Source organism: Ammospiza caudacuta, chromosome 1 (genome assembly GCF_027887145.1).
Source record: "Ammospiza caudacuta isolate bAmmCau1 chromosome 1, bAmmCau1.pri, whole genome shotgun sequence".
In the NCBI taxonomy this organism is placed as follows: Eukaryota; Metazoa; Chordata; class Aves; order Passeriformes; family Passerellidae; genus Ammospiza; species Ammospiza caudacuta.
In genome coordinates, this window is record NC_080593.1 from 140,332,346 (window position 1) to 140,347,620 (window position 15,275).

The 15,275-nt window shown below is 31.5% G+C and overlaps 1 protein-coding gene across 3 annotated transcripts in view; it reads left to right on the forward strand.

Annotated features, from left to right (window-relative positions):
* The window catches only part of CSMD3 (CUB and Sushi multiple domains 3), a 586,238-nt gene that overhangs the window by 233,684 nt on the left and 337,279 nt on the right, over positions 1 to 15,275 (forward strand). The window contains exons 8-9 of one of the 3 annotated variants that reach the window (XM_058820586.1): positions 1,239 to 1,544; positions 13,030 to 13,107. The exons of 1 other annotated variant lie outside the window; for it this stretch is intronic. In XM_058820586.1, the coding sequence (XP_058676569.1) occupies positions 1,239 to 1,544; positions 13,030 to 13,107 (384 nt within the window). The remainder of the gene's footprint in view (positions 1 to 1,238; positions 1,545 to 13,029; positions 13,108 to 15,275) is intronic. One more of the 3 variants, XM_058820594.1, reaches the window with a different exon arrangement.

A 15,275-nucleotide genomic window follows, 5' to 3' on the forward strand; every position in this document is an offset into this window, starting at 1 on the left:
GCTTAATTTCTCTGGGAATCATATTTCCATTTTCTAGTGGACAGATTTTCCTAATAGTGTGAAAACTCTTGTTGCTTTCCATCTTGACATCACCCACTACATTTAAAAGATAAGTCTCAAAGTACGAGAGGAGAGCACAGAACAAAAAAGAGAAATGTGGAATATTATTGTTTGAATGACTGTTCAAGCACCCCTAATTATTATGATGGAATAAAAAAGCCATGTTTTAAAGATATTAGTGAAACATAGTACAGTTCATGCTACATCAGCTTTGTTTATGCAATTTTTTATGGTGAATTTTGTTATTCATTGTTCAGTCATTTATTTGTTCCAGTCAAAATGGAGTTTCTACTGTGTTAAGATGTTCTAAATGCTCACAGGTGAGAGACTTGGCTTCCAAACATTTGCAACCAAATGTGGGGGATGGGGAAGGATGAAAATGTTAACAAAATATTGAAAAAATTGCTATGTATTTTAAATACTAGAGAACTTAAAAGTACTAACAATGTTTTCACAAGTAGGACATTTTTCTTAGTTTATCGAACATTTTGTGTGTGAAGATTTTTAGTAAAATAATTTAGTTTATTACAGAAATCAGAGAGCAAAAAGAAAATTACATATGAAACCTTTTTACAATCTTAAGTACAAATAACAATGCTGAAAAGTTTTTTTTAAATGGGTACCTCTTATTATTCCTCTACACTTGGCTTCATGTCAAGTCTAAATTGGCTTTTAGAGACCTGTCAAGCTTTGATGAAGAGAATCAGCATATCTGGCAGCCTTATTAGTAGCTGGATTAGTAGCTTATGGCAGCTTTTTCTGCTGCTTAGGTTACTACATAATGCTGCATTTCACTGCTCAATGGGATGGTTACCACTTTTCAAAGTGTGGGGCCCCTGTCAATAGTTTAGCTGTATATTTTGATCTAGCCATACTGGTTCAGGATTGAACATGCAGGGGTGGAAATTATGTGTTGTCATTATGACTGGTAAAAAAATTTAAGTTTTGAGGACATTTAAAACTTGACATGTATTATCACCATTATTACAAAATGTTCACTAGCATTGAACAATGCTCTGATTGCTTCAAATTTTTTAAATAAAGCCTATTGACTTTCCTCTTTTCATGTCAGTTGTCTTTACTATGTTAAACAGAGGGAAATTTAATCTTTTAGATTTATCAAGAAAACACAATTCAAAAGAAAAAGTTAGCATCCAGTACTACTGTGTGTCCCACAGGTTCTACTTTCATCAAAGCTGCCTCCACTGGTGAGTTAGAGGAGCATATTGCAGCCACTACTGGTGCCATTACTGTTGCTAGCACATCTGCTGATGTTGCTGTATCCAGTGCAGTGACCACCTGTAGACAATCTGCTGAAGAACAACGAGTACAAGCTATGAAAATAAGAAAATCAGTTCTGGAGTTGGCCACTTACACGGAAACACTCTCTCTTCATCAAGCAAATTTACAAAGCACAAGACGACGACCAAGAAATGCTGAGCAGATAGAAAGAACTAAAGAACTTGCAGTTGTTACTCATAGAGGTATTGGATATTATTTTACTTGTGCCCATGTAGTTATGAAAGAATATTTTGTTTTAATTAAAAATTAAAGTTCAGGTATCCATTCAGGAAATGTAATTGAACCAAATGGGAAAGGGATAAATCTGTCTAACTTTGAGTTCTAGCAGGGCAGTCAGATAGAAAAATGAAATTAGTAATAATATTGTCTTGGTTATTTAAATTTATTTGATTATAAAAAGACAAAATGTACGTATAAGGAATTGTCTTTTGATGTGACCATAGCTTGCATCATTATATTTCACAATGAAGCCTAGTGTAAGAGATATCTTATGAAAGTTTAGAGAATTCAGATTAGAATATTAATCTATTCTGCATATGGGATTAGATATAATTAACCATAGAATTAAGACTGTACTTTATAAACATCTGCTGTTCTAAACTAATAGGTGATGCAGTTGTATTCATCTCCCATCTGTTTAAATCTTCAGCAAAATTTTGTTTCTTAAAACATCTGTACATATTCATTCTATCAAACATGAAATCAATGATCAAAGCAACATTTAGAACACCAGGATATTCAGCAAATATCAAAGTGTTAAAACTAAAGATCTCATATATTCTTATATTGAGATCATCTAATCTGCATGCTAAAGTATTCATAATGAACAACATTTGGAGGATAAAACTAGCATTGTTTGCTGTGTTAAAAGTAAATGTCTATATCTGAAACATAAAACTCATAAAAAGAAACGGTGGAATGTCTTAATTTAACCCGCAGATATTCAGAAAAAAATTGCATGTGGTGTGTTTGTAAACATGCACAACTTCAGGAAAGGATCAGCTTAATTTTGCAGGCTAATGTTGTTGAATACAATTTATTTTACATTTTGAATTTTTGCTATGTGCTTCATGTTAATCAATTGTACATGAAAAATTTATAAATTTATAGAAACAAACATATTGATAAGAAGCACGTTTTGTAGTCCAAGCAATTTGTAGAAGTCTTATTGTATGATTGATATTTTGTAAGGACAGTTTCATTTGGAATCTGTTGTCTTACTGGATAGTCACCTAGTGTAACACCTAACTATTACTGACACCTTTTGAAACAGGAGAGCTCAAGTTCTTCAGAATTTTAAAATATATAATTAAATAGAATAAATGAAAAACAAACATTGTCTTTGCTTTGCATATAAAATAGAAATCATTAAGTAGGCGTTTATGTTTCATCTGTATTAATTTCAGTGGAGATCTGAAGTATTTTCTGGTTATTGACTGATATAAATTAATCAAAATTTTGGTTTGTACTAGTTGTGTGGCTGTGCACTCACTTCACATCTCTGGACAAATTGAAAAAAAGCAGGCTTATTTTCAGTTATGAGGGAGTATAAGAGGATCTGTAATAATATCTTCTAATCTAAAGATTTAAGAATGTACTACTCTGGCAGTTAAATATGGCCGTAATTGTGATACATATATAGTTTTTTCCCATTTCCTCTTTGGAGTCGTTACAGTGCAGTGTGCACTCCACCGTTTTCTCAGCGTTCCTTTCTTCTGTGACTTATTCCTTAGTACAAAATACAGGTACAGCATGTACTTCTAAATTATTTTATTAAAATAAAATGCTAAACATTAGATTATAAAAAAAGGAGAATAATTTAGACATCAAGATGCTACTAAGATAATGTTAGGATGCTAATTTTTCACATATTAAAACAGTACTACAAGTACCAAAAGGCATGACCATCCACATACAACTGAAATCAGACTTGTGTAGACCTTAGTGGAGAAGAAGGGCCACATCCAGTTCCATGCGCATTTTATTCCCTCATGCAACACTGAAAGTCTTGGTTTTGCTAGCACTCATTATACAAAACTTTAAAACTTTTTACTGTGTCTGTTACTCATGGAACAGTATATGTATGCATGCTATTAAAGGATATTCCTATACTGAGTGAAAATTTACCATTTTTACTCAGTAAACACCAATATTTGATAACAGCCATTAAAGCATACCAAATGACCTTGAATAAATAACCTATAATTTTCTTTCATTAAATATTCCCTACTAAAAAGACACAGACATATTCTGAAGGAATTTTTGTGAATGTAAGAAGCTGTTAATTGACTTGAAGGATTTTTATCACAGAAGGGTGTTCCAGAGGTATTTCTGTAGAATTTCCTATAGGTTATTATTGAAGTATTTTAACCTCTCTTTGACAATACATTATGCACAGAAGTTTAAAAACTCTGCACATTAAATAACTGGGGAATTAAGAATTACTACTTAAAAATTTTATATTGATAACTTTAAAATTATTTGTCTATTGATTATCTATTAAAAATTACATTTTCCTTTGGAAATCTTTTTGCTGTTTTTAATTTAGGAATTTCACTCCCAAGTTATGCAAATTAATTAATAATTGAGAAGACAAAATTTAATATCCTAAATATTGTTACTAAAGCTTACTATATGTAAGTGTGAATATTTGAAATTGTAAAAATTTATTGTATGTATAGACCTAACTGCAGGTTTTTTGAGAATATTACTAGGAAGACCCAAATAGTGCAGGTTTATGATACATTTTCATAGGTGCAAAATCATAACTGCAGAAAAAGGGTAGTACTATTGACCTTCCATGGGACTGTTCTGTGAATAAAGTGTTTCAGAATAAATAGACAATAAGAATACTGTCTTGTTTTGTAAAAATTTTTTGGAAGTTTATGCATGAACAAGATATATATAGAGAGCTAGAGGTTTATATATTCCAAAATTTCAACTGCTAGGTGCAAATTGCTGCACTATATATATATCCTGGATCTCAATTTAAATTATGTCAAAAACTGACTGATTTCTATCTTCTCTAAGCTTATTAGCTGGAAAAAGGAACTTTAGGTGCATTTGGTGAAATACTTTCCTTAAAGTTAGGGAAGTACAAGCATTACTTTTTAAGGCAGTACTGAGATCTCTTGAGGAATATTGTACATTATTATAGTTTCCTCATCAACAAGAACTCATACTGAATCAGATAAAGAAAGGTTATATAATTTTGTTACATTTTCCTGATCATCCCTCCTTACAAAACAAAATGTAAGATAGGATGAAAGCATAAATTTTGAAGTGAATGTCAGTATGTAGAGAACTTAAGTAAGGACAAGATAACATGTAATATATTAATATTTTTATTAAGGAGATGACTCAGAAGAGTTCATTTTATTGGAACACTGAAACCTTGTAGAAGGAGGAAGTAGATGAAGGATGAGAAGCTTACTTTGAAGATGCACCTTGACAGGCCAATGAAAAATATATTTAGATACAATAGCTGGTAGTGAAAAACAGCACCTTTTGGATCTTCAGTTGTAATGAAACCAAGTAGTTAAACTCAGGAAAGTTTGTGTCCTGAAATCAGAATAAGGGTGTAGAAAAAGGAGATCCCTAACCCCTTTCATTCAGTTAAACCTAGGAACTTCAAATGCTGAAATTTAGTAGAAATTCTTTTGATGCTACAATCACAGTTTCTAATATGATCTGTATTTCTCAGATGTGAAAATAAGAAGACAATGAGACATGATAGAAATATGGTATTTCCAAGTGATTTTTTGTTTGTTTGGGGTTTTGTTTCATTTAATTTTGGTTTTGGTTTTTGGGTTTTGTTCCCTCTTTAAGTATTTAAGAATTGTTGGCTTCATCATGAGTAAAGCAATAGAGGATAATCTGACATATTTTTGTTTTCTATGATTTTTGTTTCATATTGTGAATCCAATTTTAGTAATGCTTTTAGTCCTATTGTTCTATAGTTTGCATCAACTACATTCTTTACTTATTAAGGTTTTAGAATTTTTATTTGTGTATATGCATACATAATGATAGATATTTTAGAACATTTTCTTGTGAGAGCTTATATAGCATACTTTTACTGTCTAAAGAAAGGTTAAGAGGCATATGGCCAAATGTTACAAGGCATTTGTACAGTGTTCTTAACAATATGACTTAAATTTTGGTCAGTCCTGAAGAGGTCAGGCAGTTGAGTATCGATTGTTGTTGGTCCCTTCCAACTATCCTATCATTTCTATTCTATTCTATTCTATTCTATTCTATTCTATTCTATTCTATTCTATTCTATTCTATTCTATTCTATTCTATTCATTATATTCTCAACATTCATTTTATTGCAGAAATAAACATACATCATAATTAAATGCCCCTGAGAAACAAATGAGTACCATGTGCAAACAATGAAAAACACCTCTAGTACTGTTTGTAAGTCATAAATTAAATTTAGGAAAAATAAACAGTTGCAAAAAGAGACACAGTAGTTGGAGGAAAAAAATTGCTTAGCAGACTCAGGTTCAAATAGTGCCAGGAAGTCTTAATGGATGACTGTAGTCATTATGTAGCAGTTCACAAGTGTTTCTTTGCTTTCCTTATGAAAACAGTTTCAAGTGAACTCTGGATTCCAAAAAAATTTATGACTCTAAATTTCTCTTTTTAAAGAGAAGAAATGTCTCTATGCATTTGTAAATTTTTAACCATATATTTTCAGTTTGAGGAAATGTATATGTTTTGATGATTCAACTTAACTATTTTTTTACAAAATTTTATAATTCTCTGGATATCTCCATTCTCTACTTTCTCTCTGTTTTTTATTACTTTCTTGTAAACCTTTATAATTTTTCTGTCCTTTCCCCATTCTTCTACAAGAGTACTTGCCTTATGCTTTTTGATGTCTGGCTTTATTTAGTATCTTAGAAATGGCCAGAAAAAAAGAATCAGGGAGAAAAAATCTTGCAACTGGGTGTTCCCTATTAAAACAACGTTTCTTTTTCCTCCTGCCTTACAGGACAATTTATGATGGTAGAAGGCAAGAAGATTTTAAAATTTGTTACAGGAAATTAAATCATATGCCAATGAAACTTTTGAGGAAAAAAAAAAGGATGTTATGAGAGAATTATTTATTTTTTTTAAAGATTCTGATAAAAGTGTATGCTAGATCATTACTTTGGGATTCTTCAATATAAAATTTCTAAGGATTTGTTAGAAAATATGTATTCACATATCGTATTTTTTTTGAGGTCTGCTTAAAAGCAGGAAGAAGAAAGGAGGAGTAAAGATGGAGAGGTTTTTTTGAAGAGTTCGTTAATATTTTTAAGTCTAGTAGATAATCAATCTGCATATGTCCTCAGGGATTTTTGGTTTCTTTGTTTTTGTTAGTGAAACCCAGAACTACAAAGATGGGAATCTGAAGAAAGTAAATGTATTAGGCAGTAAGATTTCTAAGATTATTTGTATATAAAATGATTTGTGTATAAGAAGTTTTCTTCTGAGAATATTTTTAAAGTTTCAAGAAATGAGCATAACACATATGTAATCTAGCCCTCAAACATTTAATCAGTGAATTACACTTGTTTAATATTTCATTATTCTTTTGGAAAAGCCTATTTGATATGTGCAACAAATCCACAGATATATTCTGTTTTGTGGATGAGCTCTATAATGGATGGTTTGTTAATGTCAAGGTTTTTATTAGACAAAAAGTGATAATAACCTAAAGTTCTTGATATGCTCCCACTTGGAAAGAGGAAAGGAGATAATTTTGTTCATCCAACAGTCAGGTCTGGAGTGCTTAGAAGGAAGAAAGGGAAAAAAGGAAAATCAGTCATACATATTTTAATAAATGAGCTGTGGTAATGTTTTAATTGAATTATTGTCTTTTATACTTCTTGTCAATTATCTTCTCAGAACTAGTTTTTCCTATTCATGTTTTTTGCTCGTCCTGCAGTTCTTAATTGTTTTTTCATTGCACTATCAAAGTTTGCTTCTATAATTGATATTTGTCTGATGTGTTGTGTCATTACTTTCTCTTGATATTTCAGGTTTTCTTCTTTTGACTGCAAACTGTTGATATAAATCAGACTTATTTTAGTTAGAATATTAAAAAAGTAGTGAAATTAGAATTTAATATTAAAAACCACATATTAAATGTATTTCCTTCCTTTTAAATTTTTTTTTTCAAATTAGAGAAATTTTATATACTTATAGTACATAGTAGAAAAACTGCAATTTTGATAATTTTAAATTAGTAATGGAGTGCAATAATTCAGTGTAATAATGCAATAGTTGCAGTAATTTGAAATAAAAAGCTTCTATACAATTTGATTTTACCAGGTTACTTTAGAGTTTAAAGTAAAGAGGGATGTGGGAAAATGGGTGGAAGGGGTGGATAGTAAATAAAAAATGAAGATCAGCTCATGTAAAAAGTCAAAAAATTATTAGTATGAGAAGTGAGTGTTTCACCACTTGATTTTCTTTTCATCTTCTGTGTGGCTCTTCAAATTAAGAAATTGTTAGCCTATGCAGTTCATGCTGTACTACAAAAACTGAGGAAAATTCATGTTCTCTCATGCTGACTTTCAAGGTGCAGAAAGTTTCAAGAAGTTAGTGCTACATTAGTTGCTGTGTTGGGTTACAGTGACGTTTATTTGGGTAATCAATAGGTTTAGAGATTTTTTTAGTGGTGATCTCTAAGATACCTGGAGATTTAACTCTTGCATTGTTAGAATTTGGAAATTATGGATAGTTACGAGTAGTATGAGTAGAGAATATGATGCAAATGCAAAACAAAAAAGGTAACTGACTTTTTTATGAGTAGTGAGTAGTAAGTTCAGTGCATTTAGGCAGCAGATGTACTTCTAGAGGAAGTACAATGAATTAGACACGTGCCAAAGGTGAACTGGAAGTATCATGCATGATGCATTTGGTATATGTGCATATGCACAGCCAATGCTGGAAGTCCAAAGTATACAATACTCATTTCTGTCACTAGAAATTGTGGTTGTGAGTAACATCTGCCATCACCACATATTGAAGATTTTGAATAATTAATGAATTACTGGTTCTGCACAAGTCAAAATCACTTCTACACTGTACTCCAAACAATTTTTTTTCTGCCTCTTCAGAAAGCAGTTGAAAATTTAATTCCTCTTTATTTCTCAGATAACCTAACCTCAGGTTTTCCTGTAGTATTATGCTTTTGCATATGCATATTTAAGTAGGGCTGTATATACAATCTTGGAATAATGGCTTTGATGTTTTTATATGGTTTTCCATGCCCGTTAGCTGAGTGATAGTGAATATAAAATAAGAGTAGTTCTGGAGAGAGAAGGAGCTGTTTCCATTGCTCTGTATAGTTGAAATAATGCAACCTGAGTGCCTGCTTTGCATAGAACAGTGGTGTTTTAGTACTCAGGATTTGAAATATTGTTTATATTTGATTTGAAAATTTACAAAATATAGAAAGGACAAGCTGGATACTTCTGCTACATAAATGCTATTGCACAACCAAAACAAAGATGTGAATTTGTCAGTTGACAGTGTTTTAAACAAATGTCCTTGACATGGCTGTATTACCCTGATGCTTCCATATTGTACAAGCAAATTTTCCTTCTTGAATTTTTTTCTTATTTGGCCCTAAAGACACACTTTTTCAATGAAGCTGGAACTGGGTCAACTGAACAATCTTAATTCAAAATGAATTTTGTTTCTAGTGTTTGAGAGCTTGCTGTACTTTAGGTTGTTATTAAAATTTTACTTCTAAGTGGCTTTTTATGATATATGTGCTTAAAACTTCTTTACTTGAGGCCCTTTTTTAATGTAGTGCCTATCCTGAAGTATTAAATGCTGGAATTGTCACTCAGTCCTTTCTTACAAGTGTTTGTATGTAGCATGCCTGCTTATATAGCATACATGCACAAAAGACTTTGGAAAAATATACATAATTACACAGCCTTTATATTAAAGAAAAGGAAAAAGACAATATTTTAGTCTTTATGTATGCCTAAAATTTTGCCGTTAAGTATTAGATTCTTCATTATCTTACATGAGAGACCATTTTGGTCCAAAGCTTCAAGAAAATATTTCTGAGCACCTTTCTCTTTATATTGGCTGCTTGAAAAGTGTGCATGTCTCTGGTGTGCCTATTGACTGAATATTAGCTTACACATCTGTAATGAAAAAAATTCTTACTTTTATTACTGGCACTTCTCTCCTTAATAAAGCATGCAGATCCATCTTCCTTTACAGAAAATATTGCACCTTCTAACTTTAGAAAAAGTTACAGAGAAAGAGTGAGAAGGAGAGAAAGGTGGAGCTGTTCAGTCTGAAGAAGTAAGGCCTTTGTGGGGATTTAGGAGCACCTTTATTTTTCATAAAGAGGACCTTCAAGAGAGCTCTAGAGGGAGTTTTTACATAGGCAGGTAGTGATAGGATGAGGGGAGTTGGCTTTAAGGTCAAGGAGGGTAGGTTTAGATTAGATATTAAGTTCTTTACTTTGAGGGTGGTGAGGTACTAGGACAGGCACTTGGTACTAGATGATCCTTAGTTCCTTTCCAATCCAAACCATTCTATAATGCTATAATAATAATTATGTATTTGTATTAAAGTGACTTGAACTAGGAAAAAAGTATGAGCTTGAGCAGAAATCCCAAGGTGGATGCCTAAATTATTTTCAGGGTTTTGACATAATCTCTGATTTGATTTCACAGAGTTCTGATGCTACTCTTTATGCTTCATCCAGTCATGTGATCAAAAATAGATTTAGGATTGTGAGAGATTTAGTCACATAGGAGATGTGCACCAGTGTTCCTTCTTCTTCAAAAATAAAAAATATTAATAAACAAACCAGCTGTTTTCATAAATTTAAAACCAACCAACCAGCCTAGAAGCCCTATGTATTTAAAGTATCATTAAAAGAAAAATTAAGCCTCTTCTTGTATTTTAACACTGGAAAGATGGTATGTCATATAGGTTTTTATAAATTTAGATTATTTTTAGGATATACTTTTGTCTTATCACTACCTTCCTATTATATTTGCATGTCTCCACAGGAGTATCCTACTTTGTTGGTGTAATTTATTTTCTTGGCTCTTGGCTGTGCAAATATATGAGAACATACTAATCTGACTGTATTTAAATATTTGTACTGTTGTTACTTCTGAACACTTTTTCTTGAGCTAAATGGGCATATAAACTCATTTTATGCAAAAATAGGTATTTAAAGACCAGATTAACTGATCCCTTAAAGTGCCTGTTTTTCTTTGTGGATGGGCTTAGATGTGTACAACTACACAGTTGGTAGTCATTAATCCATCCTCCGAGAATTTTGAAAAGTGAAATCCACTTTCAATACTTACTGTCATGTGTTTGACATGCAAAAGAATCCTTATTTTGCCAAGTATGAAATAATCTATTTATTGGGTAGGAGATTTTTTTGTGATGGTGGGGTTATTTTTATGTATGTTCATGCATTTGCAGCCAACACATAGTTTAGAATCAGCATGTTTGCCATATAAATTTCTATAACTACTCTTTCACAGGGTATTCAGACACTACTGTTCAGTAAATCAACATAAAAACCCCAATTAAGAGTAAAATTCTTCCCTTGTAAACATGCTTTAAAGAACTGGAATTTCTTGCTTTCCTAGTGGTATTTAATAGTCTTGGCAAAGTGATTTTTTGAATCAATCAAAAAAACTTTGATTGATTTCACCATGGTCATCAAGACACTCTTAACTATTTGCAGTTCACCTTAGATCTTGTGAACTCTTTTGTGTACATAAACTAGGGATATGCCATCTACATGCTTCAGAACGAGTAGAAAAAATGAAAAAAAGAAATGCAGGACAGTCTTCCTTTGTTAGTGTGTTGTTTTGATGACTTCTGAAAATAAAAGAGAAACATATATTTAATAAAAACATTTAAACTCATTCCAGCATCTGAGATCATATATTCAGGACCACTCCCATCTTGCTTAGGTGCTGGAAGAATAACTAAGCCTATCTTCTGATTTATGAGGAGTTATTTTAAACCGATCCTTGCAGAAAGCCAAAAGAGAGTTAGAGCTATGATCCAACATTCCTATTTACATAGAAATAACATTTTAGAAAGCTCAGACCATGATGAGAGAACATTGCTGTTATTCCAGTATTTCTCTGTAGTATGAAAGTAGAGTTCTTCAGTCTATGATTTCCCCTGAGGATAGAATTGCTTATGGACTTCAAGTAATTTGGAGAGCAGGAGGGTCTTCTCCTATTAAGAGTAAAAAAGTCCAAAATCGAGTACTTTGTGTTAACATATGTTTTTCTTCTGCAAGTAATGTACTTCCCAGAGCCATTATCAATGTTTATATGTGACATTATAACACACAAGTAAATTTGCATTTTGCCTTTTGAGATATTATTGCTTCTGTATTTATAAGAAAATTTGATCTCTTCAATCAAAGGTATTAAAATATTTATTAACGCATCCTCTACCTATCCTATAAATTGTCTTTCCTAGTAGAATGCTCTTTCCTCTGAATCCTGTTCTTCTGTGCTTAGTAATGATACTTTTATTCATAAAAAGATATCAATAATATTTTGCTACTGTGGTATTTATACCTAATGTAAAGGTTCTTTGACTATCCATTGATTTCCTCTAGGAAGTAATGGGTATAAAAAATTATTTGATGAAGTACAGTGTATCTACTTAGGCTAAGCTCTCCTAGATGCAGCTCCTTTAATTTCTGCTGTCTCCATCAGCAGAATTGCTTGTAGCAAAGATAAAACATCTTCTATATAGTTTTAAAAAAATATATAGTGGCTATAAAGCCACTTAAGTATATTGTACATAAAGTAAACTTAGAATTTAAAATTTTTAAGCAGGTCCATTTTTATTTCTAAGTCACTGCTTACAGGCCAAGACTATTAGAGATGAGGCACTTAGTTTAATGACTGAAAAGGAAAGTTTCTTGTAGAGTATTTGCTTATTCTTGCTTAATTTTTTTAATATATGTTAAGCTTTGGGTTTATTCTCTTTTTATTAGTTGTTTTCTTTCAAAGATATTTTGAGGCCACAAGGTTTGCCTGGACTAATTGTTTATATTATAAAGCCAGCCCACAAGAAGGACTTTGACAAAAACAGATGAGCTCTGGGCTTAATGGAGAGGTGGGAGACAGCTATCTACCATATCACATTTTGCAAAAAACAATTTTCAAGCTAGAAAGAAGACCAGCTGCAGAACCAACAGCAGAATACTATATTGTATTTTATTTTCTACATTCAAATACCTTTTTTCTTCCTTTGTCTTTTTTTTTTTTCTCACCACAGAAGAAACAGCTATTTTTAGAGCAAACATAATTTTAATTCTTTTATTTTTCCAAGTTCCATAAATGTGTGACAATGTTTTATACAATTATGTGGTGCATAATAAGCACTTCTAGCCCTATTTTTTTTTTTTATTATTTATGCAGGAGAAAAAATGTGTTGCAAATGCCATTTCTTTCCTTTGTCAGGTATACAAACTGGTCTAAATTTTTTTTTTGGTAAATTATTTCACACCAAAGGTGCAAAATCTGAACTTGTGAGGTAGCCAGTACTCAAATTTGTATATACTTCCATGATAAAATTTGTCAAATGAAATATTTTAGATTGTATTGCCTGATACATGTTTTTGTTTTTGTTTTTAACTAGTGAAAAAGGCCATAGATTTTAAATCTAGAGGATTTAAATTGTTTCCAGGGAAAGACAACAGCAACAAGTTTTCTATCTGTGAGTGTACTCCTTTTTGTTACTTTTTCCTAGTGCAAGAGTGAAGTTTGTGGTGTGCTGTTTGTGTGTAATTATTTATATATTCTGATAATAGAACTGGTTTCTCCAGTCTGCATGGTGGATTTTTTAGTTTGGTTCTACACCAAAGACAGCCTTTCTATAAATCTGGCATTGTATAGACATGTTATCTTGTCAATAATTTTGCAGTAAATTTACAGTATTTGAAAGGAAACAAATATTCAGCCTTCTAGGTGTCAGCTCTAAATTTAGCTCTGAGTAAGAGATCAGTTTTTTTAATTGAACATTAGAAGTAACATCAAATGCTGTGCAAACTATAGCATATCCTCATTTACAAGTGCACAACCACATATAAGGTCCCTAAGTTTGCACATATAAGGTCATTAAGTTTGACATTTTAACTGATTAACTAGGTGTAGCTTTAAAAATTCTGGAGATGCTTGGTGCCTTCAATTTTAGTTACAGAAATTAGAAACTCAAAGTGCTTGACATCTCAGTGGACCAAGTCCTGATTAAATCACAAGGAGTCAGGCAACTTTCTAGCACAAATTAAACAGGTGTGTCTCTAAATGTATTGAAAGGATGCTTTTGAAAAAGAATGTGCCATTTTTATAGAGGCCTTTTTGGAATAGAACCACATTTTAAATATTTAAAAGTAAATAAAAAGGACTAAATGTTTAGCATATGTTGGATTATACTACATTTCGTTACTCTTCACAGGACTGAAAGGATTTGCTTTTGAAGCTCCCTAGGTTGGACAAGTTTGAATTAATATTTGTTTAAAGTATCTGTGATGAATTCAGTTTGTAGAACTTAGCAGTGTTAGCATATGTTTTTATTTTCAGGGCTAGATTTTAAACTGTCAAGGTATTATTTTTTTAGACAAAGATATCTCCAAGTACCATGACCCTTTAGCATTCACCAAGTCAGAAAAATAAAGCAAAACACACTTCTGTTAAATATTTGTAATGTCATCCATTGCCATATTCAACTTCTCTGTAAACTGCATCACCTAAATAGTTCTGTAAGACATTTCTGGTTTACTTGAAAACTTTGTATCAAGATATTTAAAAACAAATATTCTTTTTATACGTTTTGGGTGAATGGAAAACAAACTGATTATGCAGGAGAAGTAACAGTAAGATAATTGCAGTAGTGTTTATAAAGTACATCACTGAGGCCTCTGCCTAATGGCCCATATGTGATTCTGTAGTTATAAATAATATTACAACAATAATACAATGGATGATAAAATATATTATTTTGCACTAATCATTACATTTTCTACTATATAAACTTTAACAGGAATTCCATATTTATAATGAAATACCAGATACTCATGATATCCAAAGTTGATTGCTATGAAATTAGTGATGAAATTTATCAACGTATTATTGAAGGTCTTTAGATAATTTGTTTTCATATTCTATATGAAGCTGGAAATTTCTTTATATTTTTTGTTATTGATTATGCAGAATAGATTACATATATGAGTCAATAATAAGTGAAGGTGAAAACCTGGGTGATTTGTACCTTTAGTGACCATAATCTTGTCATAAATAGATAGCTAAGGTTTTATATTATAGTTTAGCATTTGATTCTCTAGTCACTTTGGTAGCTTAGAATATTGAAGAAATAGTATTTTGTAGGAAGTTTATTTATTTGGCTGTTGACAAGATAATTTTCTCAGTGTGCCCTCAGCTGGGCCTAGTGTGACAGTAGTACAATGACAGATAGGGTCCTTTGAGAAAAACAATAACCAACATTTTACTGTTAGTGAAAATAAGGATAAGTGAATATCTCTTTTACATTATATCTCTTATTAGTAATGTCTTTAAAAATTTTTTTGTCTAGCATTCTCATCTGTATGTCCTTTCATCATTTTACACATTTTTTGGGTTTTATTTAATGTATCAGTTGTATAACATTCAATTGTAATGCACAGGTGATTTTCACAGAGTAAAGCCAGAAGATATTTCATATAATGATGCACTTTGAAACAAATAGGCATCAGCTTCAGTTTAGAAGTGTTGACACTGACAAATGAATTAATTGGTGGATATAATTCAATCTGGATTTGAACTGTGGATTTCTTGATACCAGTTTCATGACCAGATCATGAATGAATACTTTTCCTAGATGCATTTAAT